The 25,972-nt window shown below is 39.7% G+C and overlaps 2 protein-coding genes across 2 annotated transcripts; both read right to left on the bottom strand.

Annotated features, from left to right (window-relative positions):
- Positions 1 to 2,037: 2,037 nt before the first annotated feature.
- Positions 2,038 to 10,952, bottom strand: LOC124116354 (neuropilin and tolloid-like protein 2). Its single transcript, XM_048397760.1, has 5 exons — positions 10,867 to 10,952; positions 7,877 to 8,119; positions 5,623 to 5,754; positions 4,353 to 4,600; positions 2,038 to 2,224 (listed from the first exon to the last, which is right to left on the bottom strand). Exons 1-5 carry the CDS (start codon positions 10,940 to 10,942, stop codon positions 2,153 to 2,155), a joined length of 771 nt encoding a protein of 256 aa, XP_048253717.1. The 5' UTR covers positions 10,943 to 10,952; the 3' UTR covers positions 2,038 to 2,152.
- Positions 10,953 to 19,379: 8,427 nt separating this feature from the next.
- On the bottom strand, positions 19,380 to 25,045 carry LOC124116361 (neuropilin and tolloid-like protein 1). The gene is made up of 5 exons (XM_046477669.2): positions 24,876 to 25,045; positions 23,429 to 23,662; positions 21,896 to 22,039; positions 20,727 to 20,965; positions 19,380 to 19,630 (listed from the first exon to the last, which is right to left on the bottom strand). Exons 1-5 carry the CDS (start codon positions 24,949 to 24,951, stop codon positions 19,559 to 19,561), a joined length of 765 nt encoding a protein of 254 aa, XP_046333625.2. The 5' UTR covers positions 24,952 to 25,045; the 3' UTR covers positions 19,380 to 19,558.
- Between the last annotated feature and the right edge of the window lie 927 nt (positions 25,046 to 25,972).

The raw sequence follows: 25,972 nt of genomic DNA, 5'->3' as shown, positions 1-25,972 counted from the left end.
ATATATGTGGGTGTTGTGAGTACGCCCCGTTTCCGGCCGATTGCAACATAGAGGTAAACATATACAGGGATCAACACAGCGGATCACATTTAAGACACGTGTGTCCGATGTATTTTATGACTTACGCAATGTTATCGCCGGTGACAAGTGTAAGTTATCTAAGCATGTATGAGGATGTTTTAGAATTCTATGTCTACAGTGTGTAACATAGATAGGGTGAGATAGGGTAAGATAGGGTGAGTGAGTGAGTTAAAATTGAACGTCGCATCGGCATTATTTAAGCCATGTAGCGACCCTAACTGTCAGGATCAACTGATAAAAAAATCAATAGTACCATTCATTTTTAAATAGTAATCTTCCGTAAATTGAGAATTTCAATGCACAACTTTGAAGTTAATAATTCATGTCCTGTCTAATTATAAGTGTTTAAGTTTAAGGAACAAACAATTGTACGCTTGGTCTAAAACTTCCTACCACTGAAAAAATCTTCTGTCTCGCCTTTTCTCCGGTGCTTACATTAAAAAAGGCTGAAAAATGGGAACCGTAGGCTATTTCTACACTTATTTCTAGCAATGAATCTAAGTAATTTCACGTTGACAGTAGAAGAACTAGTACAGTTATGAAACGCGCAGACCGAAAATGTACAAGAGACCATTATTTCAACCAAAGTCTTTTGAAACACTTGTGCTCTATAGTCTTGAGTAAAAGGCGACTAACGGGATCGGGTGTTCAGGCTCGCTGACTTGGTTGATGCATGTCATCGATCTCAATCGCGTGGATCGATGCTCATGTTGTCAGTTGCTGAATGGTCTGGTCCAGACTCGATCACTTACAGACCGCCATCATATAGCTGGAATATTGCTGAGGCGTTAAACAACAAACAAACAAACAAACAAACAAACAATACGTTATTGATGTGCGATCAAATTTCCACGAATGAAAACAAGATAGTTAGGTTTCCTTTCACGACAAATACCGCCCATGCCATGACGCCGTCGAACCTGCAATTGTCGATGAACTGTACCCTTTATCAATGAGGTCACTGCCAACGTCGCACACCTCGTGACCACTCTTGACGGGTCAATCCATTCCGCGGTGGGGTCTGTAGGCCCGAATTCCTGCAGCACGTTATCGTCTTCACATTCTGTGTGCCGATGCGGATTGCGCAGATGACAGCCCCCCTGTGGGGTGGTCACAGGTGGTCTTCGGCTTCGGGGTCTGTCCCTTGCCTGCCCAGTCTGGTGGTATACCTGAGTGAGTGTGTATGTTTTTATGCCGTTTTTAGCTTGACACAGTGTACCCATGTGGGGAATCGAACCCGGGTATTCGGCGTGACGAGCGAACGCCTTATCCCCTTAGGAATACAGGTTCCTGTTCACTCTTTGTGAGCACACAATGTTCACAACCATGCACTTATTCGTACTCGGGATCTCCATGACAACGAATTCAAATGAAAATAACGGGTTATTTTAGGTCCCTAGCAACCTTTGCTTGTCGTAGGAGGTGTTTTTGATGGACCGGATTGTGTGATTTGTATATATTGTAGAGGTAAACATCTGAACGTACTAATTTGATTCGTATTGGGATTTTGTATCGAGATTAAAGTTTTTAATACAGCTATAGCTACAAAACCCGATATTTGTTTATTTAAAACTATGAGCCTGAAGTTTCTAAAAAAAATACACTGTAACAGTGTAATTTTTGTGCAAGGCAATAATTTTTTCACAACAGTCTTTATCAAGAGTGAGTGAGTGAGTACGGTTTTATGCCGCTTTTAGCAATATTCCAGCAATATCACGCCGGGGGACGCCAGAAATGGGCTTCACACATCGTACCCATTATCAAGAAGTTACGGGGGCAATATATTATTTTGTTAAAATCCAAGGTCAATACACCCGAACCACACACACACACACACACACACACACACACACACACACACACACACACACACACACACACACGCACACACACACACACCAGAACATCAAATGCTCCGTCCCTAAACACACAAGGCAAAGCAACAAAACAACTTTATGACAAACAGAATATATTCCATATATTCCTTTGAGCAAGCATACAGGAAATCAATCAAATGCGCAATCTCATGACCGAAGTAGACTTGAGATCCGTGTGTACACTGCTGCTAGAATCAATATCCATACGACATAGAAGAAGGGTAGCTTCCTGGAGAACAAGATGGTGGGCTGGCGTGACAATGGGTCTGTGAAGAGAACGAGAGAGCGAGAGAGACTTTAAAATGTCATGTAGTATTGTGAGTCGGCCCTAGGCCTTATAAATGAATAGAACAGTCATCAAGCAAACAAATCCATGCCTGTGCATGTACTCACCAAATTTCTGGCCGACCTTTTCCAAAAATATTTTTCCAGGTATCCGAACCCTAAAGTCGTGAATGTAGGTGCAACATTTGTGCCCACAGTAACATCTTATAATTCCACATTAAAGTTGAAACGTTGTTGCATATAACTAAATAAAAAAAGCTTGAATGATGAAGCTGTTTGAAAATTGTTCAGGGATTTCATATAAACATTCATGTAACAAGTACTTGATATCTTCTACCATGGAAAGTATTTTGTCCTTATAGAATTGTTTATTCATAATGAAGAAGGCGCCTCCTTTGTCCGCCTCTTTTAAGATGATATCAGAGTTATTTATAATTTGTCTCATTGCATCATTTTACCCATTTAGGTACATTCTGTCTTATTACGTTTTTGTTAACTTGAGCTACCACAAGGTCATCTAAATATTTCCTATTTGTGGAGCTCATATGGATTTCTTTCTCACTAAGCTATCTGAACATTGATCATCTGCGCTTTTAGTCAACGGCATCTTCATTATCATCAAAATATTCAGATAGTCGGATGTTTTTATTGAAATCTTTCCATTCAGCTTTGGAAATGAATGAACACAAGAATATATAAACTTATTGATGAATTTGAGATTCAGTAAAAAAATCCCTATTTCTAATTTGGATGTAAGCGAAAGCCTTATTTGAAATACATTGTGTTAAACAATAAATAAATAAGTCTCGAAAATGTAAGACAGTTGACTATTCAAGTTCATTATTTACAATTTGCTACTTGAATATCAAGGATTCAATACTCAGAACAGGATATTTACCTCCTGTCATTACTACTGTATCCAGTCAATGGTAAAAATACGGATATAAAAGCCGTTGCTGTGTTTCTTAAGCATGTATTTAATATACGATCCCATTCTCACACTTACACTATACATATACGTTCCTACAATATCGTTTACCATAAATGTGAACTGTTGTTGACGTGACCACACTTTTTGTCTTCGTGTCTTTTTGTTGAGTGCTTATATTAAACTTGGACTGACGAAATTGAACCATTGGTGGACAATTATGAAACGTTAATACCGAAAATTTACATAGTTTCCTTGACCATTACTCAACAATAACGTTCTTAAAACACATGTGCAATATAGTTTTAACTTGAACCCGAGTAATGCTAATCAAGATGCTAAAATGAACAGCATAAACGCAACATTTTCAAAAGTCTGGAAGCTTTAATATGCATTCACAAAATTACAAAGCTTGATCAAACAGCAGTGATCAATTTGCCAAAGTTGAGTAATTGAGTAAATAAACTCCTCTCAGCATACAATGCACATTGTATAACACCGCTTACCAATAATACTACTGGGAGGGTGGGTGGGAAAGAAACAAGCGTGCTGTGTCGTTCTGCCTTACGTGACGCCATCCATTGCCATCTGCGCCCTCTAATAACTAGGGGGAGATAACTCTGAGCCACTTGGAAAAAAGAATGCAAATTTGCGGTCTAAGGGGAATAACTCTTAGGTACACCGTCAAAATATATTTTAATTAAAATAACACTTTGAAATCACAGTGGTACATGCAATCACTGAAAAAAGTAACGGCAGGTAATGACACTGGAACAAAAAGTATAGTTTCCAAGCTTGAAAACGTTTGGAAATCACTACGTTTCCAACTCTTTGGAAACATACTATTTCATCCAGTGTTATATTCACTGCACACACTAAACAAAGCGACATTGTTCTCTGGTGGGTGGTTAGATTGCCTGTGCTCGTAGGTTCCACCCTGATATAACTGAAATATTGTTAAAAGCGGTTTTAAACCAAATGCACCCTCTCATTCATACTAAAATCAGGAATAGACGAATGGACACACATCCAACAAAACCAAGGCTCCATTGCAAAAATCGCGTACTGATTGTAGAAATGTTACGTTTTTGGTAATTAATACAAAAATATTTTTTTAGCAGTGACAACTAAAACTATGTTCGTGTTCATTTTACACCACTGATTCTGTTTGAAATACTCACATCAGTAACGCAGTGTCTTCTCCTGTACATCCTGCGGACGAGAGAAAGGACCACCACGATCACAATAAAAGCTATCGCTCCTACAGCTATGCCCGCGATGGCGCCTGTTCCCAATTGCAATGAATTGCCTTTTTCACAGCCACTGTTCTCATCCGAGTTGTCTCCGCAGTCGTTGAAGCCGTTACATGTAAGGTCGTTGCTGACACATCGACCGTTGTCACACATAAAGCGACTGTTCGTGCAATTCCCTATAATGATTAACGCAAATGTAAATACAACTGATTTATATGCAGACTTAGATAGCTTCTGCTAAATTAAGCGAATAGCAAACTCGATTATAACTAGAGATAATTAATTATCAGAGGTCTCAAAGTTTGAATGGAAATCGAGTTTTCCAAAGGTTAGGTTAGGTTTGTTGTTTAACGCCGCACTCAGCAATATTCCAGCTATATGACGGCGGTCTGTAAATAATCGAGTCTGGACCAGACAATCCAGTGAACAAAATCATGAGCATCGATCCATGCAATTGGAATCGATGACATGCATCAACCAAGTCAACGAGCCTGGATTCTTTTCCAAAGGGTCACCGATTGTGCTTCTGTTCGGGGAACTCCCATTTAATATTCAGGTTGGAGACGGATCTGATGGAACAATGATGGAACCATCTTATTCCATGAAATAATCTTCCAGTAATTTGAGAAATTGGCCACGTGTTCAAAATGTTGCAAACTTTTAGGTCTAATTGACATCTGACTATTGTCCCCTGTTTACGTTTCTATGGAGCAGTTATTCGCCGTGAGATGCTTAGGCGTGCCAGAAACCCATGATTGTAGGTTCGATTTGGTTTCTACGTTTGTCAGTATCCTACCCGTGCTAATGGGTTTCACCAAAGTTGTAAAGGCCTGAGACAATTTCACATATCACATCTGGTTTTCCCTTCCATATGAAGCTGACACGTCCTGACATAACTGAAATACTGTTCAAAGTGTTAATCCAAACTTACTCACTCACATTAAGCACAACAATGACTGTCTTGTAACTAAAGCATCCAAATAAGAGTATTGTGAAATTTTGATAAAGGAATATTAACTGACAACTGTAACACTCTAATGTCGTTATAGTATTAGTTTCTCGTACTTACCTCAGTAATGCAGGATATAACTAAAATAATGTTTAAAATATGAGACGTTCAATCAAACTCAAATACGAATATGTTAAATATACTAAACAATATTATAAATACTAAACAGAAACAAAAAGAGGTGCTCACCGAATGACACTAGCAAGATGTCAAACTGACCACGTTGGTTTAGAGTGAAATCCGTTCGAAACACAAATTTCAACGTTTTTCCACTTGAGATATAGGTTTTGCTTGGCACATTCCCACAGTCCCCACTGGCTCCTGAAACAGTTGTAGAATATATGAGGGGTTGTAATCCATAACATAACCGTACACATATAGGTAGGAATGACTTTTGGATCGATTGGACCTTCTCAGCCTGTTTTACGTTCGGAGTGTGTTGTAAACATAACTATACTGCGTACTTTGAAACATATCCAGTGAACGACAAAAGAAACGCGATAATGACATGCGTTACTGGTAAGCCAGGATAGGTTGAGTTGTTACCTGACATTTAATCCCGTGTGACTGAGTATGAGGTCAGCCCATTGGCGCGTACCATTGTAAAGAGAGGGGTAGCGGGTGGTCCGAGACAAGTACGATGGCTATGTGAGTGTCCTGTATCAGCTGAGAACGTGTTCTAGTCGCGAGTTCAATAGCATATTATTGTGCGTGCGGGTGTGATGTACTCGATGACTGAGAAAACGGCGACAGGAAATGTGCATTGATGACATCAATTGTGAAGTATTTTGACAATGAAGGGAATTCATTTGCTGTAAAAGTGGAATACTTTGTCACGAGCGATACCTTCTGATCTGATGCGCTTTAGCATAGATACAGACAGACCAGGGCAATGCTAGATTTTGCCACTGCTTGAGATATATTTGTAAATGTCTTTCTCTATGTAATGTATGACATTATAAGCTAATACGAGCCTGCGAATGTATCATTACCTCGCTTTGACACGTTTATTTGTTTGTAATGAACTTCTATCAAACGACTTTTTGAGAATTCTAGTATCGACCTGTCACACCTACCTCTCAATAGTCTTATGAGCAACACGTGTGTCTGCGGGAGGGTAGTCAATTTCATCGTCATGACCTGCACGTGAACAAGATGCGTACACCCTCTCTACCTGTAATACAACTACATGTACTATGTGTTCCCAATTTCTGTGTACCGCCTACTTGTCTCAAACTCGTTCAGTGAGTTAATTCAACTTATACTGGATTACCAGTACATGGTACAAATATATATTAGTTAATGACGTCTCTTATTCATTGATGTTTACAATCGGTCACACAGCTCACATAACTGACGAAATGTTAATAAGAAATCATTCAGCGCCATATCCATTCAACCAATGATTTTTGCTAAGAGCCTTCAAGACATATGCCTTCGTTACTCAAAGTTTGAATCGCAAAGCCACGTTTGGGGTCTTTTGAAAGAAACCGAGTCATGGTGTACTGTTGGCTTGGGAAAGTGCTCATGATGTGACTTTTGCAAAGATGACCAAAACCCAACGATCTATATATCGCCTCAAGCCGAGATTTAATTCCACCAACAGCTTTAGGCATCGATCCCACCGTGAGATGCCTAGAGTCATTACCATCAAGGCCGTCTCTTCTTCTTCGTGGTCTCCTCCAAATGGCCATGGGAACTGCATAGAACGCGATATGATTCCATGGCCTGACCATCAGTGATTACAACAGTTAGGCGTCGGCTTGGACAGAGGCATGTACGCTGTAGACAACCAGCTACGTAATCGGCCAGTGGTAGGCTTATACTGGCTTAATGTCCAACGTAATTGTTTTCTAGCAGTGCTATGGAATTTGAATGTTGCTTATCAAAATGTCAACACATTGGGAGGTTATTAAAGGAACATGATCGTGAAACTATTCGTCAATTATTTCTGTCGTTCAGTACACATGTATACTATTATACTACATGTATATTATACATTATTATATCATGATACATATTCAAATATGATATTCAAATCACTACCACCTATTGTATATTAATACTGCTTCAGGTGTGCGGGTCCTTGAATAACGTAAACGTATTTTACAGTTTTAAATGTTAACATACCATAACCATTGAAGAATCCTGATGATAATAAATATATCGACCATTTCTGTATATAAATTCTCGCATCGCCATGCATGCACAGTTTTACACATTTCAATATCAATTTTGCTTTTATCAAATACTTATGAAATAATATGAAACTATGAAACTTTCCCATATAATTCGTCTAATGACGTCAAATACAGAAAACAATCAGCGTCGATTATCCATTTGGCGCAGCAGGAAAACCAGTCATCTAAACTATATCAATGGAGAACTGAAAATTCAATGAATCTAAATCTTATGAAAAATTGCAATAGTAATTTCCACATACCATTCAGACTTGTTAATGTATTCGCACCATCATATATTGTGAGACTGTTCTTGTAACAGAGTACGGTCCCCACAGTGCTGAATGATCTTATCTTCACCATCAGTTTGTCCCCTGGAAATGAACTCTGGAAGATTATGGAGCAAACCCAGCCATAATCCAGAGGAGTGTTGGGTAAGGATGTCAGCTTAATTCGCAGGTCCTTTGTCACCGTGAGAGTTTCCGAACATTTATCGTCCATATAATCTGTGAAGAATCACGTTAATAATAAATATATTGTATGATATAGTGATTGTGTGAATATTGTTGAAGTCAGCAATATGTAAGCTCATCACGGCTAGGGTCAGGACCAGGCAAACCATGCAGTGAATGTGCTACGATCAGTGAGTGAATGAGCGAGAGATCGTCATATAGCGATGGGAGCAAATTATACATTCAGTAAAACATATACACCAAGCCAATTAGGCAAAGATCACATCCTCTTGGAAATTCTTGAGCAGAAGAGGTCACCGTCACCCCACGCTTGTCTTTTAAGAACTGGGTGGTAGTATTGTGCTGATAGGTTGTGTTTCCTCCTCCTCCAATCGAGAGGATCATTTTGTGTGCTACTACAACTCAAATATCGTGTGCAGCCCTCTACCAATTGGGATCACAAATTTAAATTACCATGGATACTGTCGAAACATCAGCCACAACATGGGCCAGAGGAACTCGTTGAATGTGGTTTAAAGTGGGTTAAGTCAGTGCGTGATGTCATTAGTAGAATGTACAAACTGAAAAAGAGGAACAGAATTGGAATCAACCTGTTCTGTCCCAGCCACCTGTCATCCACAGTATGGCTGCCTTCCCTGAAATGTTGTTCCCACTGATAATGCCTCAGTGAATATAACAATGATAATATTATGTAAGCATCACTACACTACTTGTTTGATCAAAGAACTTGGTATAAGTGATATATCAAATAATATCAATTCCGCTTTTATACTGCATTCCAAAGCTACATAAAAATCCGTACACGGAGAGATATTTTGCTTGGTCCAGCAAAGGTACCACCACCCTGTCTCAAAGATTAACCATAATCTTGAATATTATCAAGGGACAACTTACAGTTACAGAAAGAATTTGAGACAATGGGAAATCATATGCCGATTCTCCAAATCTCAAAGGATGTGCCTGATTTTTTGCCAACCAAAAAGAAAAAAGTTCAATTCTGTCAAAATGTTTGATTCTTCAACTTGGTACACCACTATCCCACATAACAAACTTAAGGGAAAAGGCCATTGCTTGATCCATTGGGCGTTTGCTAAAATTTGTCAAAAATGAAAGATAATAATATTTGAAGTTCACTCAGAAAACAATATGTGAAATTCTGGACTTCTTCATTGATACGATCTGCTGTAAAATCTAGGGGTAAGGCACTGAGGCAAGAAGTGGGCATCCCCATGGACACCAATTGGGCACCCCTTCTTGTTGATCTGTTTCTATATATCATATGCGTAAATATGAATCGAAATTGCTCCTCGGATTGGCATAGTCAAACACAGAAATTTGGCCAAGAAGTTTAACTTTAGCTTCAGGTTTGTCGATGATCTGATATGATAAAATGACGGTCAAAAAGAGAATTGCCTTCCAAGGATATACCCACGACAAACATAAAACACGACGAACCACTCAGAATCCGTGTACGACAATGAATGCTTTCGTCAGTGAATATTTCCTTAGTATGCCTTGTTTATAGGTATAGTTTGAATAATAATAATATACTCCAAATTCCCAAAGTAACAGTCACAATTGGTTCACAATACCGAATAATAAATGGCTGAAATTTTCATTTATTATTACATACACTAGAAAGAATCCTCGTATACCTACAAAGCAAAGGCGTACAAGTTGACTTTTCTTTTCATGATCACGATGCCCCTTTGCTTGGAGACGGAATCTTGTGGATAAAATGGCAAAGAGTCGCCATTTGGCTTGTCCCGGAGTGAGTGAGTGAGTGAGTTGGGTTTAACGCCACTTTTAACAGTATTCCAGTTATATCACGGCGTGTCAGCTTAATGTGGGAGGAAAGCCCGAAGTGATGCAGGTCTCAGACGTTTACCACTTCGGTGAAAGCCACGAGCACGGGTATGGTGCTGACAAACCTAGAAACATAATCGGGGCGAACCGGGATTCGAACCCACAATCATAGGTTTCTGGCATGCCCAAGGGACGCAACTCTGCACAGCGACTCACGGCACCTTATACGACTGGGCCACCCGTGCCCGCGGCTTGTCCTAGAATGACACAAGTGGTCACGGATAACAACTCGGCACGACAGTAAGACCACAACAAATGGTAACTTCTTTTTGACTCCTAATAACCCTTAATTACATCAATAATACCCGACTGTATCCATGTGGTGATAACCGGTAGGGATTCCGTGTTAGAATTTGCCCCTAGCAAGCTCTGCTCGACGTAGGAAGGAATCCAGTGGTCCGGGACGGTGACTTGATTGTTGGCGTGTCAACGTACACCGACGTCGAGGATCGTTGCTCATGACATCAATCACTTGATTACTAATAGGGCGCGTCATATAATTGGAATGTTACTAGCGTGTGGCGTTAAGCAACATATGTACATGCACGACCCGTGAAGATCCAGGTTAGATGAGGTCTTAAGCAACCAATGCTTGTCGTAACAGGCGACTATGCTTGTCGTAAGAGGGTACTAACGGGATAGTTGACTTGGTTGAGGCATGTCATCGCATCCTAATTGCTAGGCTACCCGACCGCCTTTTGTTGATTGTAACTTCGTACATGTATATCCGGGGCTGTTTGGTAGCTTAGTGGTTCCAGCATTCGTCACACTGAAAACCCGGGTTCGATTCCCCACATGGATACAATGTGTGGATCCCATTTCTGGTGTCCCACGCCGTGATATTGCTGGAATATTACAAAAAGTGACTCAAACTATACTCACTCGCGTTGTATATTTCTCCTTTTCATACTTACAGACGGTGGGAGTAAATCCATCTACATGGACTAACCAGAGGAACATAAACAAGGCACGGTGACACAGAGACGCCATGTTAAACTGAACTGAGTGTCATCACAATTGCAGGTACTCAAGCGGGCGGAAGATGACCAGGCAATTGCGACATGCAGGTAAACAAACCCAGGGGTCAAAACGGCTCATATTTCATATTCACTGACTTGATAAAGGTTTGACATTGATGCACAAGAAGTGATATGATGAGAAGATCAATGTATTGGATGAAGGTGTATTTGTTTAAGGCAAGGTTGTTAACCGTATGTCAGTGATATGTATTGCCTTATTGAGAATCATATTATCGTAGATAAATAGTAATTTTACAATTCCGCTATCCCATTCTCGTTGATTCCACCAAAGTAGTAACCGTCTAAAACCTGCATCACTTCTGGCTTTCCTCCCACATCAAGCAGACACACCGTCATCATACTAAATTAATGTTGAAGTTTCAAAAAAGGTAACCATAAACTATGAACATGAAATATTCCACATCGCCATATAAATTCTTCAGAATTAAGCACAAAACAACAAATACTGATACATTTCTAATACAGTAGAGGTTAGCGTTTATGTAGCCTGGTATTGCAACAATATAAATATCTAGTTGCCAGGTAATAAAAGAGTAACACTTTTGTACTTTAATTGCGACCTGACAATACCAATGTTAACATGTTTCCCTGTGTGCAGCGCACAGATCGGAAATCAGTTGAGTGAGTGAGTGAGTGGTTTTACGCCGCTTTTAGCAATATTCCAGCAATATCTCGGCGGGGGACACCAGAAATCGGCTTCACACATTGTACCCATGTCGGGATTCGAACCCAGGTCTTCGGCGTGACGAGCGAACGCTTTCACCACTAGGCTACCCGACCGCCCCCAAATCAGTTGAAGCTGAGCAACGTTGCTTTCAGAGTGCAGTTGGGTGGGTGTCCATGATCTGCAGTTTGTCTTTTGAGAGTTTCTAAGGCTTTGGTCATACATTTGTATCTGATCATGACAAAAGTAAAACAAAACACTGCTAAAAGGACAAAAACCTGATTGTCTGCCATTTGTACATTTCTGATTTTCATTCCAATATTTCAAAGTATTTACTTGGACATTTCCAGTGGGCAAATAGGTCACTTAATGTATTTCCTCATTGACCTGTATTTACAGATGATGTTACTGCTGATTGAAGTATGCATGGTAAACGAGAAATGATAGTACCTCACTGACCTGTGTTTACATATGATGTTACTGCTGATTGAAGTACGCATGGTAAACGAGAAATGATAGTACCTCACTGACCTGTATTAACAGATGATGTTACTGCTGATTGAAGTACGTATGGTAAACGAGAAATGATAGTACCTCACTGACCTGTGTTTACATATGATGTTACTGCTGATTGAAGTATGCATGGTAAACGAGAAATGATAGTACCTCACTGACCTGTATTAACAGATGATGTTACTGCTGATTGAAGTACGTATGGTAAACGAGAAATGATAGTACCTCACTGACCTGTGTTTACATATGATGTTACTGCTGATTGAAGTACGCATGGTAAACGAGAAATGATAGTACCTCACTGACCTGTATTAACAGATGATGTTACTGCTGATTGAAGTATGCATGGTAAACGAGAAATGATAGTACCTCACTGACCTGTATTTACAGATGATGTTACTGCTGATTGAAGTATGCATGGTAAACGAGAAATGATAGTACCTCACTGACCTGTATTTACAGATGATGTTACTGCTGATTGAAGTATGCATGGTAAACCAGAAATGATAGTACCTCAGGTGTATTGATCGGTTGGTCATTGCGACGAGGTATGACACAATCAGCTAACACAAAGTTATATGATATGCTCACCCCTTGTATGTTATCTGCAGATAATAAACTACATCCAGGACTTCCTAAACAATCGTAAAATAACCGTGGGTATAGACCAAACTCTATCGGACCAATGTCCCCTAGAAAATGGTACTCCACAGGGCAGTATCCTCAGCCCCACTCTCTTCAATATAATGATAAACGATCTATTCGAGGGCCTATCCCCTAAAGTAAACACATCAAAATTCGCGGATGATGGAGCCATCTGGATCCGCACTAAAAGCATGAACATGGTCCAAAATCTACTCCAAAAATCTCTTAATAAAATACAACAATGGGCTGACAAATGGGGCTTCTCCCTTAACTCAGAAAAAACAACAGGAATAGTATTCAAACATAAAAACATGAAACCCGCCTCCCCAATTCTCCAGCTAAACAATCAAACAATCAAATTTCAAAAACAAACCAAATTCTTAGGACTTATTTTCGATGAACATCTCACCTGGGATGCTCACATCCAAAACCTAACAACTAAATGCAGTAAAGACCTAAACACCCTAAGATGCCTAACTGGCTCTAACTGGGGAGCATCCAAAGATACCCTCCTCTCTCTCTACATATCACTAATTAGATCAAAACTAGACTACGGCTGCGCCATATACAACACCCTAAACAACTCTCTATCTAAAAAACTTGACTCAATACAATATCAGGCTCTCAAACTAATTACACGCACCCAACATGGCACCTCCTACACCTCACTTCAGGCCTTAACAGGAGAAATGGCCATAAGTCTACGCAGGGAACAGCTAAGCTTAAATTTCTGGGCCGCGTCCCAATCAAACCCTCTCATCCAAAACTTAATAAACCAAAACATCAGCCCCCAAAACCAAGCTCTAGCTCGCAAACACCCCTTACTTACCCCAATATCCCAAAGAATAACAAACTACCTAAATGAACACCAAATTAAAAATCTTAAACAAAACTGCAAACAATCAAATATCTTCACCCCTAAACTTAAAATACCCAAAATAGACACAACACTAGCTAGCCAAATAAATAAACAAACCGACCCAAACATAGCTAAAACTACCACACTAGCATACATACACGAAAATTGGCCAAATTGGTGTCACATTTACACGGACGGATCCTCAGATCCGACCTCCAAACACACAGGTTTCGGAGTCCATACCACACAACCAACTAAAACCACACGATCCTTCCGACTCCCAAACAACCAATCAATATTCGCGGCAGAACTAATGGGCATGGCCTCAGCCCTCCATAATCAAGAATCCAAAAAACACAAAAATATCCTAATACTTACCGACTCCCTAAGTGGACTGCAAGCCCTCCAAAACAAAAATACCAAAAACCGACCTAAATTAATAAATCAAATACTTAAAAGCTCCAACGACCTAACCAAGACAGGCAAACAAATAACCTTCTTGTGGATACCCGCCCACGTAGGAATATACGGTAACGAAAACGCCGATAAAGCAGCTAAACTATCCCTCAAAATCCCAGAAATAAGCTTAAACTTACCCATCTCAAAATCAGAAATTAAAAGTGTAAACAAGCAAAAACTCACAAAAAAATGGCATAACCTATATCTAAACTCAAATAGCCAAATCAAAAAAGTGCTCAGCAAACCACTAACCAAACCCAAAATTCTCCATCCATCGAAAAAAATCGACAGAGTAATCACTAAACTCCAAACAGGACACACCAACCTAAATAACCACCTAAAAAATTTTAAAAAACACACTACAGGTAACTGCCCACACTGCAAACAACCAGAAACCCCAGAACACGCACTCATCCACTGCACACACTACCTAACACATCGAACCGCATTACAAACCACCCTCAATCTAAACAAGCCTCTAACTCTAGAAGCAATACTAAACCCACAAAATAAACTAGAAAGCTTCAAGGCCTTAGGCGTATTCTTAATAAAAACGGAACTAATAAAACGCATCTAAAAACACAATAACCTACCAAATCAAAATCACATAAACAAACAAACATCCACCATACCCAGCTCCCTTAGTTCTCCTCCCCAATCCCATCGGCATCTATTCCAAATCTCAAAATTCCCAAATTCTATATAAGCAACCCCTTAAACCCCCCTCTTGGGTTGCACAGACCACCTTCGCCCCTTTCGGAAACACATTAAATGGCCTGGCCGGGCCCGTGTGCGAAATACGCATCAGTCGGAAAGCGCACGTTAAATCTCCAAAGTAAGTAAGTAAGTAGGTATGTTATCTGCTCCCTGTCGATGTGGTACGTTCATGGGTGATGTATTTACTGAATATTGCACGAGCTACAATGTTATATGAAATATTCCTGAGTGAAATATTTTTTTCAAGATTTCCAGCTGCAATCATGGCCGGCCATTAGGAGATATGTCATAATTTAATTTCGAATCGAGCGCTTTATCGCGAGGTTTCAAATGTACAAATAAGAGGTATCTACTCTAAATTGGGACAACATCAAAATTTTAAAACACAGTTGGTTATTATCATTCTACCATGACGGCAACAGGTTTGACAACGGTGCTTTCTTGCAACGCGTAACTGCACAGGCTACAAAGGTCCGCTATCCTAGAACATTGAATTTCTGACATTGGTCACAGGTCGTTATATATGTAACAAATATTTCTAAAGTTTAACATTAAAATACCCATAGTCTTGACAAGTTCGAAATTGTTGTTCAAAACATATTTTTTTTAAAAAGAAGTTGAAAATTAACCCTCCAAACCAAATCCAAAGATATATATTTTAATTTCATCGCAACCTGCTGTGCACTGTTTGGACTCACAAAGTCATTACTTGGAAATCAGAGCGACAGGTAATTTCTTGGATATCGAATATGCCACTTCCCATTGTAGGGATGACAGGTTGTAGAAATAGTTTGAAAAAATGCCGAACGAATATATTTTTCCATCGAACTTAATGAATTAACATTCTCCTTCCTAATTTACATGTGTGAGTCTTATAAGTTAGTTCGTAATTACCCCCAGTAAATATACCAATTCATAATAAATGCCTCTCCACGCCGAATTTGGATGTGGAAGAACTTAGGCAGCATCAGGTTACAACTGTCAATGGCTGCCAATGTTGTTGTTCACACCCTCCGTGCCCCTGAGAAGTCACACGAAGCAAGATGACAACCCCGATCTATGTGGTTCAACATAAACCTGTAGATTTACTGGGTAGGAGGAGCCTGCTGGTACAATGTGATTGCCAATAGAACTGCATAGCGTATGACAGTTTTTAAGGCTGCATACGAGCCGGCATTTTGACGCGAGGGATTGATATCACAACAATTCGACGCCAGCACATGATCGAAATGTGAGTGTTATGGCCCTGGCACAGTGGTTGTGTGTATGGTTTGCTTAATTGTTCGTGTCCTGTTTGTTTGTTGTTTAATGCCGCAATCAGCAATATTCCAGCTCTATGACGGCGGTCTATAAATTATCGAGTCTGGACTAGACCATTCTGTAACTGACATCATGAACATCGATCCACGCAGTTGGGATGCGATGACATGCATCAACCAAGTCAACGAGCCTAACCACCCGATCCCGTTAGTCGCATCTTACGGCAATGGGTTGCTGAGCGCGTGTCCTGAAATGAGTTTGATCAAGTTTGATCAGCTGTTGTTATCAAGCACCTGTGCTTTGACTTCAGAGATGTAGGAACATTTGTGGGTGGCCTTTCCAAGGGAGGAGTGTTTTCCGCTAGACTTTCAAATCCCTTAAAATTCTTACCAAATCATAATGTTGATGGCAATAAATATCATCTCAAGAAGGTTTATAAAAAATATCTTGTCATGAACACTGTTGCAAAAAGGGTCCCTCTTCTTAACCAATCAGAATCAAGCATTCTTCAGTGTCATAGTATAATTATCGATAAACAGCTTTGAGCTTGATTTCAACTGGGCTGGACTACAAAACAAGTAGAAGGTATCCGTTGGGATATCCGATAAACTGTCTGTGAAACATTTCTGACTGCTATTGTTTCAGTTATGATCAGGATTGTTGACACCTTTCAGTGAACTTAGAGCTCTGTGCTTGGGTACATTGGCAGCGACCTCCAGTACGGCAGAGGGCATGGGTGGCCCAGTCGTCTAAGGCGCCGCGACTCGCCGTGCAGGGTTGCGTCCCTTGGGCACGCCAGAAACCTATGATTGTGGGTTCGAATCCCGGTTTGCCCCAATTATGTTTCTAGGTTTGTCAGCACCATACCCGTGCTCGTGGGTTTCACCGAAGTGGTAAACATCATTTCGAGCTTTCCTCCCACATTAAGCTGACACGCCGTGCTGTAACTGGAATACTGTTAAAAGCGGCGTTAAACCCAACTCACTCACTCATTTACTCCAGTAAGGCAGTATTAAAAAACAATAATGTCAAAGTCAAAATTAGTTTATTTGTGTGTAGGCCTTTGGCCCATATACAAGGAATGCAGTGACAACAATACAATGTGAAGCACATTTCATGGATTTTACGACATCATGTCTTTTTTTGTATGCATAATATACATAATATTGCAGACGTTTTAATAACTCATCCTGAGTTGTACACAATAAACCTTTGAATTTATATATAGTTGGAAACTTCCAATAAAATTCTTTCAAATAAACTTTACGCAGTTCAATATAATGTTAACAGATCAATACGAAATGATATTCATCTTCAACAGGCATACTGCAAACACATACGTAAACATGATTCAATGGATTGCCATCTACCCTCGTTCTGTCGTTAAGGTAAAACATTACATCTTAACAATGATGTCCCACAGCACGTGTTGCTCTTCGGTGCTCTTAAGAACAGTTTAGGTAAACTCTGCAGTTTTGTAATGTATCATTTGTATTATAATGCGCGTTTAGTGAGTGAGTAAGTGGCAATTGGCGGCAATGAAAATGGATCACTAAAAGGTTTGTAAACATGTTGTCATGAATATAATTTTTTAAAGTACTTTTTTTATAATGTTATATTTTACACAATTTTACAATGGGGAAATTGCCTTTTCACCACCGAACATGTGCCTAACAGTTTCATTAACGTTAATATCATGTGTATGCAAAAGGTATGCCTTCGTTAAGTGTTGTAATCTCATCATCGAAGCAGTCAGGGTTACGATCTAGAACGTCAAAATCGTCGCCAAAGGAATCCGAAATCGAACGTACTGGATTTTCTCTATTTCACTCGGACGTATTTAATTTCGCGAGAGCTGTTGACCAGGGGTGAATAAGAGATCTGGCTTGTATTAGAGACCCAGCGTCTATTAGACTTAATATCGATACGGTAAACAGTTCTCGTCAGTGATCGGCAGCCATTTTTTATGGATCGATATTTAGGCTATTGATGTATTCATACGCACATTTTTGTGTTTATATTTACGAAAAGAGGTTTCTGTTCCAAAAAGGAACCTCTTCTTAACAAATAAGAATCAAGCGTTATACAATGTCCTGATAGAATGTACTTCAAATACTTCAGCATTTCATAATATATTTATTTACAAGTTGAAATTATTTCAGTTTATTTTCCTTTGTTTGGTTGCATTTCCAGCGTAAACAAAAACGGTGTTCTCGTGATCGAAATATGAACGAATGAATGTTGCGAAAATAGTCCGGGTTCATAGTCAGCCAATCAAAGGACAATAATAGCGGAAAAGGGATGTGTGCACATTAGAATTATATACAACGATATCTTTTACTTTTGCGGTAATAATTGTCGCCCTGAAGAGCGAATCGGCCATAAAAGAACACTGTTGACTTCGGAATTGTAATGATCTCAGCAGAACATTTTTCCTGTTGACTGGATAACATATCTGCGCATGAAACATACCAGTCTTGGTTTCGGAGGTTTGCATAATAAGTCGATTATTATGAATATGAACTGATATTAATATGTTCACATCACTCTGTTGCTCATAAATCGCTTCCGTGGTTTAGTTGATAGAGCTACTAAAAATGGTACTTGTTGTTATCCTGCCTGGCGATCGGCACTAAGTGGTTAAAACAAGGACTGGCCGGCTCGGGCTCTGAATGAGGAATTCTCAGTGAATATTACGGGTTAGAAGTGGTCTTCAGCAACCCATGCTTGTCGTAAGAGGCGACTAACGGGATCGGGTGGTCAGACTCGCTGACGTGGTTGATGCATGTCATCGTATCCCAATTGCATAGATCGATGCTCATGATGTCAACCACTGGATTGACTATTTACAGACCGTCGTCATAAAACTGGAATATTGCTGTGTGCGGCGTTAAACAACAAGCAAACAAACAAACAGCACTTAAACGGACTTAAGGCCACACACACACACACACACACACACACTCGTTCAATGTCGCTATGTACGTCAAATACTATTGAACCCTATTGCGTGTAGTGAGAGGCGACTAAATTGAATCGGGTGACCTATTTTCTTGTGCGTCATCGCACATCGACGGGCCATCACTGGGAATTTAAGCACTGGTGTGTCTGCCCCAGACTCGAGTTATTATAGGTTATTCATCTAGTTGGAATATTGTTTACTCGGGCGAAAGGCATAAAAGAATCTTCAAATCAAGTGTCAAGTTTATGGAGAATTCAATATCCCATGCATCTGTGTAATTGTCTCGAATACAGTAATAAAAAACACAATTTATGAGACCAATATTTATTAAAAACATTATGTATGAAATTCCACACGCACTGATCTTTGCAGAGGTAGATTCTAAAAGTTTCTTTGCGGAACTGGCTATGGTTGAAATCTTAGTCCTTGGTCAAGAATCCATGAACACCAAAATGAACACTTGAACAATCCGACAATACCCTCCGTATCAATATCCATACGTCATAGATTTAGGGTAGCTTGCTGGAGCACATGGTGGTGGGGCGGCGTGACAGTGAGTCTGCAAAACATAAAACGATTGCAAATAAAGAAGAGGAGGCTAAAATACTGAATCAATAACCATATATTTTGACCATTGCTCGCATCTATTCTGTACCGCGTATTTGCGGTAAGATTATAAACGCTGTTTGGTTTGGTTTAACGCCACACACAGCAATAGTCCAGCGATATGAGACCGCGGCCTATATCGAGTCTAGACCTGAAAATCCAGTGATTAATATTATGAGCAAAGATGAGCAGTTGGGATGCAATAAACCAAGTCATCGAGCCTCTTCACCTACTTCACAGGTTGTTTTGATCCAAATCTAACCCGGATAAAACTGAGTTTGGATAAATGAGTAATATTGAACGAAATCGCACAAAAGACCTTGTACAATTAGGGTAACGTTTAAAAACTATTTTAGTTAATTTTACAGTTGAAGAATTTTGAAGTGGTGTTTCCGGACATATAGACATGAATATAATTTACAATATACAAATACTTGTACCTCTGTCAAGAATGGTAACCTTTGTTAAATTTGGGTCAGTAGGTAAAGTCGTGGTTAATGCGTTAGCTCGTCACGCCCAAGTCTCGGGTTTTATTCCCTATATTGGCATGCTGTGTGTAGCCAATTTATGGCATTCCCCGCTGTGATATTGGCTTGACAATATTCACCGGCTTATGTGTAAAACTGTATCACAGAATGATTCGCATGACGCTCTTAGTAGAAGGTGCTGGCTCTGTCTATTTCACAGATTTCTTCCTCAGTTAACTTACTGGCCTTATATGTAGCATTATTTGATAATATACCAAGTTGATAAAATATTTAATGTAGTGATCCTAACATATAATGGTTTTGATAATGCAATATTGACACCTTTTACATTCTGGAATACTGTTAAAAGCGGCGTTAAACCCAACTCACTCACTCACTCACTCGTTCACTCACTCACTCACTCACTAACCCATCCACCCAACCACCCAACCACTCACTCACTCACTCACCCACCCACTCACTCACTCACTCACTCACTCGTTCACTCACTCACTCGTTCACCCACTCACTCACTCACTCACTCACTCTTAAACCGTTATACTATCCGTTTCTCGAACTCACCTCAGCAAGACATCGTCTCCTCCTGTATACCCTGCCGACGAACGAAAGGACCACAACGATCACTATAAACACTATTGCTCCTACAGCAATGCCCGCGATGGAGCCAGTGTTCCAGGTGATCGAACTGCAGCCATCGATCTCATCCGAGTTATCTCCGCAGTCGTCGAAGCCGTTACACGTGAGGGTGTTGCTGACACAGCGGAAGTTGTCACACACGAAGCGGTTACCTGAGCACGTACCTGTAAATGTAAAGCAATTTAACGTGCAGGGGAATTTGTCGCCATTTTGGTTAGAATCAAAAGAACACGGAATACTAAAATTGTAAAAATATCAAATTTCAACTGTAGCTGGATTTTACCCAATTCCTCAATATTTGGTGTTTTCATTATCATGTACAAGTACGTGGAAAAAAGCTACAAAACCCGTTCCATCATCAAGAAATCTCACATGGCCATTTGTATATCACCTTCATTTAAGAGTCGTAGAATGCCCAATAAATTTCCCGAACACCTTGCGACCTCTAACATAACTATAAAATGTAAGGTGCTATGTCACTTTCTGATATTGTCTGTTCCCTTTTATTATGTTTATGTTTGTGGCAGATATGCGCCCTTACAGGTATGACGCTTTGTTTGTGCGCATTTGGCAGGGATGGGTAAACAGATTGATAAACAACCATATGGACTAATGGACATGGAAATAGATATCAACTGATATCAACATCTTGTGAACACCTGGGTTGGTTGGTCTGTTAGTTTGTTTGTTTGTTGTTTAACGCCACACTCAGCAATATCCATGCTATATGACGGCGGTCTGTAAATAATCGGGTCTCGAACAAACAATCCAGTAATTGATAACATGAGCATCGATCCACGCAACTGGGATCGATGACATGCATCAACCTGACAAGCCTGACCACCCGATTCCGTTAGTCACCTCTTACGACAAGCATAGTCGCCTTTTACGGCATGAATGGGTTGGTGAAGACCTATTCTACCCCGGATCTTCACGGGTCTCAAGCACCTGGGCTTGATCAAGGTTCTAGCTTCTGTGCATGATCGTCGCATTTAAAGAATTAACAAGTTGAAATCAAAGCCAACTCTATCTTCATTGAAACTGCAGCTTCTAACATGCACTTAAAGATGCTGGCATAGACCCTTTAAACTCACCGGCACTTGCTGATCCAAATGACGTCACAAGGACGTCGAACTGACCAGTTTGGAAACTGTTATCCGTCGTGAACGTAAACGTCAGTGTATTTCCACTTGAGACATAGTCTGATAATGGCGCATATCCACAGTCTCCATTTGGTCCTGAAGCAGTTGTAGAACATCTATTAAGTGTAGATCGCAATAGGGGTAAGTAAGTTAGAAAGTCGGGTTTAACGTCCCTTTGGACAATATTCAGGTTAATGGCGTCTTAGCATAATGTTGTAGGAAATCCCAAACTAATTAAGAATGTCAACGTTTACCACTACCACTTTGGAGAAACCATATGGTAATTGATCATCAGGGCCAACCAGCCCCCCCCCCCCCCCCCCCCCCCCCCCTTCCGACATATGACTCTTCATGTTATCAAACAAAGTTTAGGCAACCCTTTACATTTATCCATGTGGTATCCTATTCAGAACTTTTAATGTCCAATGTCCATCACAACATAAATCCTTAAAATATAAATATATTTGACACTTGATCTATCTGCGTGTCTCAAATGTTGATATAGTGTAGCCGTCATACAATGTCTGAGTCCTGTGATATAATAAGATCCATGACCTTTGTTCTGAGACGCCTTGTGCATGGTAAAAGCGGTTAACCACTAGCTGGCACGGTAGGATGTCATCTGTGGAAAGACGTCACCCCCTGCTAATACTCCCCCGTCAACAGAAAGCACTTTCCAGGTTGCATAGTTGGGTACTGGGACGTATTTTGCTGGAAAAATATATGAATATGCCCAGCCGTACGTTGTTCACCAATGTAGCGACTACAACATATCAGGCTCCGGTGTTTGGACTCGAAACTCGAACCTTCTGATCCGGGGGCGGACGCCTTGTCCACATGGCAAAAGAGGTTAGCTCAGCCAGCGGACAAGCTAAGGATGTCATCTGTAGGATGGCTGGACGCACTGCTACAATATCACTACTACAATGTACATGTACAGCTTAACTAAATCTGAACGTTTACTATTTTAAATTATATATTTAACATTTTGGATTGTGTTTTTATTAATATTTTCTTTATTGTTTGATATGTGTATCCTTCATGTACATAACTCCATAACCTGATTTCAATGCATATAAACAAGCGGTAATTTGACCTATATACTTATTTAAATAATTATATAAAGCACTCCCGAAACTGCTATTTAGTGAATTATCCTGCATAACACCATTGCTTTTACCTAACCGATTTAACTGTTTTGAATAACATCTGCTCCCCCAAACTATTAATGCATTTGTTTGTTGCTTAATGCCGCACTTAACCGCATTTACGACCTGTAACTAATCGAATCTTGTGATTGACATAATGAACAATGGTTCACGCTGCTGGGGTACGATGACACACAATCAACAAATCACCCATCCTGCGCCAGACTCCGCAATGTCCATTGTGACTAGCATACACTGCTGCGGACCTCATTCTAACCAGGAGATCCACCAGGCAGACTGAAATGCCCCCGAATCAAATATTAAACACAGTGCTTACCATTTATTATTGTACTGCCGTCATATATCTTGAGGCTGTTCTTGGTGCAGCCGATGCTTGAGCGCGTGTTGAGAGATCTGATGTTCACCAACAGTTTATCCCCTATGGTGTTGGTCTGGATGGTCGTGGAACACGACATGCCACGTTGCAGATTAGTGCTTGAAAAGAGGGTCAGCTTGAGACGCATGTCCTTCGAGAACGAGATAGTTCTCGAGCATTTCTGGTCCATATAATCTGTCAATAGTCAGGTTTTAGTTATATGAATATATAGCGTCATCAGCAGAGAATTATCAGAAATGATGATCCGCTGAAACCGATTCCAAGGCATAATAGTGGTGACTATGAATTATATTCATTTCAAATTCACATTGCAATACTGTCAATGCACATTTTACAAATAAATGTTTCACTTAAATACATTTCTACCCTTATTTGAAACATGATATTACATATTTTAAATATAAACGGCTCACTGAAATCCAGTAATGACACTTAGATGTTCGCGAAAAGTAATAAAATATTTGGTTATAATGGTCATCAATAAATGAGGGGGTTGCTGCACATATATTATTTATCCCAATTAAAACAAAATAATAATAAAAAAATAAAATAAAACTAAAATTAAAATAATAATAATAATAATAATAATAATAATAATAATAATAAAAATAAATAAAAAATAAATAAATAATAATTATAATAATAATAATGTGCTTGTAAAGCGCATTACTCTTTATGCAAATTTTGCTCGAAGCACTGTAATATGTTGATAGAAATCATAGCGCTATCAGTTTATATCTAACCAATACAACCTGGCGTAGTATCAAACCAGGGCAGACCTTATCAAATCGATAAAGAGCTGTCTATTTCTATTTGTGGTCATAACCAATCAGTAGAATTTCAGTCCTGTGTACGTATCGATTAGTTTAATGTGTAAAAGTGAGTGAGTGAATATGGTTCTACGCTGCCTTTAGCAACAATCCAGCAATTACACGGCGGGGGACACCACAAATGGGCTTCACACATTGTACCCATGTGGCAAATCTAACCCGATCTTTGGCGTGACGAGCCAACGCTTTAACAACCATGCTTCTCGACCGCCCTTTAATGTATGAAAAGATGGAGAGGTTTACCCAAAGGAGAGTGTGACCCAAACATTTTATTATATTTGTACGCTCATATGCTGCCTGAAATTATTTTTGGACCAACTGTTGATAAAATAATAATTTTTTTATTGTGACCAATTCAAGCTGGTTCAATATTTACTTAAGCACAGGTTACATCAAAGTGTACGACATCAGATGGAATGTACACCGCGACATTCATAACGACTTCTACTTTTATCATCGTGAATATATGCAACTTACACTTTGAACCTTAAACCAGCTTAGGTTAATATCAATACATTGCACCTGAATCTGTAATATGTTGTAACAGTCATACTTACACGTGTTAGGATAGTATCCGTTAACGCAGATTAAACAAAGAGACAAAAAAAAGACACATTGGTTGAGGGACGCCATGTTGAACTGTACTGCGAATGATATCCGAAATCAGGCTATTTATGGCGAAGAACGCCCTTTGTTCGGTCGATTTCAACATGAGATGAAACCGTCTACATGTCCAAACAGGACTTAAAGTGCTTAACGACATCGTCACGAGTATTTCACATCCACGTGACTGACGAAAGGTTTGATAGCATTGTTATTGTAAGAAGAGAAGGATAAGTAGCGCTGACGTTGATAAACTTCATATTTCGTATCTTGTCATCAGCGCGCTTGATATATACCAGATAGATAGATAGATAGATAGATAGATAGATAGATAGATAGATAGATAGATAGAGTGAATGAGAGAGAGATATATATCGAGTGAGTGAGTGAGTGAGTGAGTGTATCAATTAATAAAACCAGAATAATACCCTCCCTAAAATGCAATTCTCCCCTCGTGAAGAGTGAAGGTCGTAGAAGATTCATCAGAATCGAAACGTTGCACCATCAAACATGCAAACGATATCTTGATCTCATGATTAATTAGGCACACATGCCTTTCAACACACGGTATCTTGCAAACACATTAGCTGGGCTTTATTTCGAGAAGTTAGGGATCAAAGGACACAATCGTGTAGTAGGCATACTCACGTAGGTATGTGATATCACAATAAAAGCGAGTGAGTGAGTGAGTGAGTGAGTGAGTGAGTGAGTGAGTGAGTGAGTGAGTTAGTGAGTGAGTGTATCAATTAATAAAACCATAATAATACCCTCCCTCAAATGCAATTCTCCCTTAGTGAAGTGTGAAGGTCGTAGAAGATTCATCAGAATCGAAACGTTGCACCATCAGACATGCAAACGATATCTTGATCTCATGATTAATTAGGCACTCATGCCTTTCAACACATTAGCTGGGCTTTATTTCGAGAAGTTAGGGATCAAAGGGCCTCGTTTGCGTCATCTCCTACGCGTTTGAAACTCTTTGACTTGAATGTTGGTAAGATAAATTAGTTTATCATATAATGAGTAGGTTTCTCGGCAGGATAAAGCCTAC

The sequence above is a fragment of the Haliotis rufescens genome, unplaced genomic scaffold (genome assembly GCF_023055435.1).
Source record: "Haliotis rufescens isolate VD_foot unplaced genomic scaffold, xgHalRufe1.0.p SCAF_17, whole genome shotgun sequence".
In the NCBI taxonomy this organism is placed as follows: Eukaryota; Metazoa; Mollusca; class Gastropoda; order Lepetellida; family Haliotidae; genus Haliotis; species Haliotis rufescens.
The sequence above is the reverse complement of the archived record's forward strand: the minus strand, read 5'-3'. Positions and strand labels throughout refer to the sequence as shown.

Bases quoted from the DNA above. Each gene is read 5' to 3' on its own strand.
- LOC124116361 (XM_046477669.2), bottom strand. From the start codon at position 24,951: ATGGCGTCCCTCAACCAATGTGTCTTTTTTTTGTCTCTTTGTTTAATC. The intron at 23,663-24,875 runs GTAAGTATGACT...GACTATTGACAG, and splicing joins CGGATACTATCCTAACACGT to ATTATATGGACCAGAAATGC. The intron at 22,040-23,428 runs GTAAGCACTGTG...CAACTGCTTCAG, and splicing joins CGGCAGTACAATAATAAATG to GACCAAATGGAGACTGTGGA.
- LOC124116354 (XM_048397760.1), bottom strand. From the start codon at position 10,942: ATGGCGTCTCTGTGTCACCGTGCCTTGTTTATGTTCCTCTGGTTAGTC. The intron at 8,120-10,866 runs GTAAGTATGAAA...GATTCTTCACAG, and splicing joins TGGATTTACTCCCACCGTCT to ATTATATGGACGATAAATGT. The intron at 5,755-7,876 runs GTATGTGGAAAT...CAACTGTTTCAG, and splicing joins TACATTAACAAGTCTGAATG to GAGCCAGTGGGGACTGTGGG.